Genomic DNA, 2,500 nt, shown 5'->3' with positions numbered 1-2,500 from the left:
GAGGAGGGGAGGAGGATGGGGAGGAGGAGGAGGACGATGGGAGGACGGTGGGGAGGATGGGGAGGAGAATGATGGGGAGGAGGGGGAGGACTATGAGGACGATGGGGAGGAGAACGGGGAGGAGGGGGAGGAGGAGGTGAACGATGGGGAGGAGGGGGATGGGGAGGACGATGGGGAGGAGGGGGAGGGGACCCCGTGACCTTGACCCCGTGACCTCACCCCCCCGGGCTTCCCCCGCCCCCGGACCCCGGCGCCATCGTGTAGGAAGGAAAAAAACACAGAAAAAACCCCCCAAAACGCGCCAGGAACCGGGTTCGGGCGACGCCCGCGAGCGCTTCTGCGCGCCAGGACTCACCCAGCACCGCCATCTTGGAGTCCGCAGTGCAGGCGCGCGGGGCACGCCGGGAAGGGCGCGCGCGGGGGCTCCCGGGAGTCAGGCCCCGCCCCCGGCTCCCGGCCACACCCCCGGGACGCTCGGATTCGCCCAGCGGCGCCGAAATTTTGAAGTCCCCAGCGGGCGGAAGTCGCGCGCGGGGCACGCCGGGAGTTGTAGTTCATGCGCGAAGCGCTGGTTCGCTTGAAAGGAGGCCGGCTGCCATATTGGAGGAACCGCGCGGACTCCTGGGAGTTGTAGTCACTGGGCGAAACGCTGGTTCCCTTGAAAGGAGCAGGCCGGCCGCCATATTGGCTGCCTCGCACGGCATCCTGGGAGTCGTAGTCCCAGATAGAGCCGCTTGTTCGTTTGAAAGGAGAAGCGCCGCCATATTGGAGGATCCGCGCGGCATCCTGGGAGTTGTAGTTTCTTGGAGAATAGACTAGCCAGAGAATAGACAGAATAGACAGACAGACAGAGAGGACAGACGGACGGACAGACATCATCGGGGTCACTGGAGTGTCAGACAGACAGACGGACGGACGCGGCCAGGTCCGGGCCAGCTTGGGAGAGACGGACAGGACGGACGGACGGACAGATGGACGGATCCGGGGCTCCGCGGAGGACGCCCCTTCCCCCCACCCCGGGGTGTGTCCGTCCGTCCGTCTGTCCCCTCCGTCCGTCCGTCTGTCCATCCCTACCCCAGGGCTACACGGAAGGACCCCGCCGGGGAGGAAGGAAAAAGCTTCCGCCTCTCTCCAGGCGCCCGCGCCCCCGGGGGATTCGAACCCGCGGCCGTCCACACCCCGAGACCCCCGCGGGGCCCCGGCCGGGTGGAGGAGGGGAAGGGAAGAGGCGGCCTCTCTCTACTTCTCTCTCCCTCTCTCTCTCCCTCACTCCCTCTCCCTCCCACCCCTCTCTCTCTCTCTCTCTCTCCTTGTCTCTCTCCCTCTGTCTCTCTTCCTCTCCCTCTCTCCTTCTCTCTCTCTCCCTGTCTCTCTCCCTCTCTCTGTCCCTCTCTCTCTCTTTGTCTCTCTTCCTCTCCCTCTCTCTCTCCCTCTCTCTGTCTCTCTCCCTCTCTCTCTCCCTCTCTCTCTCTCTCTCCATCTCTCTCTTCCCTCTCTCTCTCTCCCTCTCTCTCCCTCCCTCTGTCTCTCTCTCTCTCCTCCATCCATCCCGAAGGGGCTGGCGTCGAACCCTCGACCCTGGCCGGTGCTGAGCTCCCGGGGTCTCCCGGACACGGAGAGATCACCGGGACATGAATATTCATACACTCATTTACATGTCGTGAATATGTGTCCATAGGGATATAACGTCCTCATGAATATTCATAGATTCGTGCAGATGCATATTCACGTTCTCGTATGGAGATAGATACACGAATATTCATCTATGCAAATATATGCATAAATATGTAAATGTGTGTCTCTCTGGTTTCCTGAGACGGGTCCTGGGGTAGCCTGGGCCCCTGGGTCCTGGGACAGCCTGGGCCCTGGGTCCTGGGGCAGCCTGGGCCCCGGGTCGTGGGGTAGCCTGGACCCTGGGTTCTGGGGTATCCTGGGCTCTGGGTTCTGGGGTAGCCTGGGCCCTGGGTTCATTCTGGGGTATCCTGGGCTCCGGGTCCTGAGGTAGCCTGGGCCCTGGGTTCTGGGGTATCCTGGGCTCCGGGTCCTGGGGTAGCCTGGGATCCGGGTTCTGGGCTAGCCTGGGCTCTGGGGTAGCCAGGGCCGCCCCCAAAAATTAATTAAACAGAGAAAACGCCAACTTCCGCCCGACGCCGGAAGTCGCTCGACCCGGACCCCTCCCCGGGGGGACTCCATCCGAAAACGTCGGTTTCCCCGGGACCCGCCCTCCCCGCGTCCACTTCCGACGCCGGAAGTGACGCAGACGCCCGCGCTCGGGCCGCAGGAGGCGCTCGGCGGCGGGAGAGCAGCGTCTCCCTCCGCGTCGGGACGGACGGGTTCTCCGGGCCGCGGGTTCGTCTCCCCCGGGGTGAGTCTCCGCGCCTTCGCGCCTGCGCGCCGGAACCGTTGTCGCGTGCCCAGGGGCGCGGCCTGGGGGGACGCTCTGGGGCGTGGAACCGCCGTGGTCCGTTGCTGGGGATCCTCCGGGTGGGGAGCCGCGAAC

At 64.8% G+C, this 2,500-nt stretch overlaps 1 protein-coding gene and 1 pseudogene across 1 annotated transcript in view; both read right to left on the bottom strand.

Annotated features, from left to right (window-relative positions):
• Nucleotides 1-1,033, bottom strand: part of LOC132650515 (ATP synthase subunit f, mitochondrial-like) — a 5,112-nt pseudogene extending 4,079 nt beyond the window's left edge.
• Nucleotides 1,034-1,665: 632 nt separating this feature from the next.
• Nucleotides 1,666-2,500, bottom strand: part of LOC132650528 (uncharacterized protein DKFZp434B061-like) — a 1,391-nt gene continuing 556 nt past the window's right edge. The window contains exon 2 of the mRNA XM_060375856.1: nt 1,666-2,500. This exon is cut by the window's right edge and continues 23 nt beyond it. Within this exon, the coding sequence (XP_060231839.1) occupies nt 2,118-2,500 (383 nt within the window). The 3' untranslated portion in view covers nt 1,666-2,117.

The sequence above is a fragment of the Meriones unguiculatus genome, assembly GCF_030254825.1.
Source record: "Meriones unguiculatus strain TT.TT164.6M chromosome 13 unlocalized genomic scaffold, Bangor_MerUng_6.1 Chr13_unordered_Contig_107, whole genome shotgun sequence".
In the NCBI taxonomy this organism is placed as follows: Eukaryota; Metazoa; Chordata; class Mammalia; order Rodentia; family Muridae; genus Meriones; species Meriones unguiculatus.
Note: the sequence above shows the minus strand (reverse complement) of the source record. Positions and strands in the feature narration are given on the sequence as shown.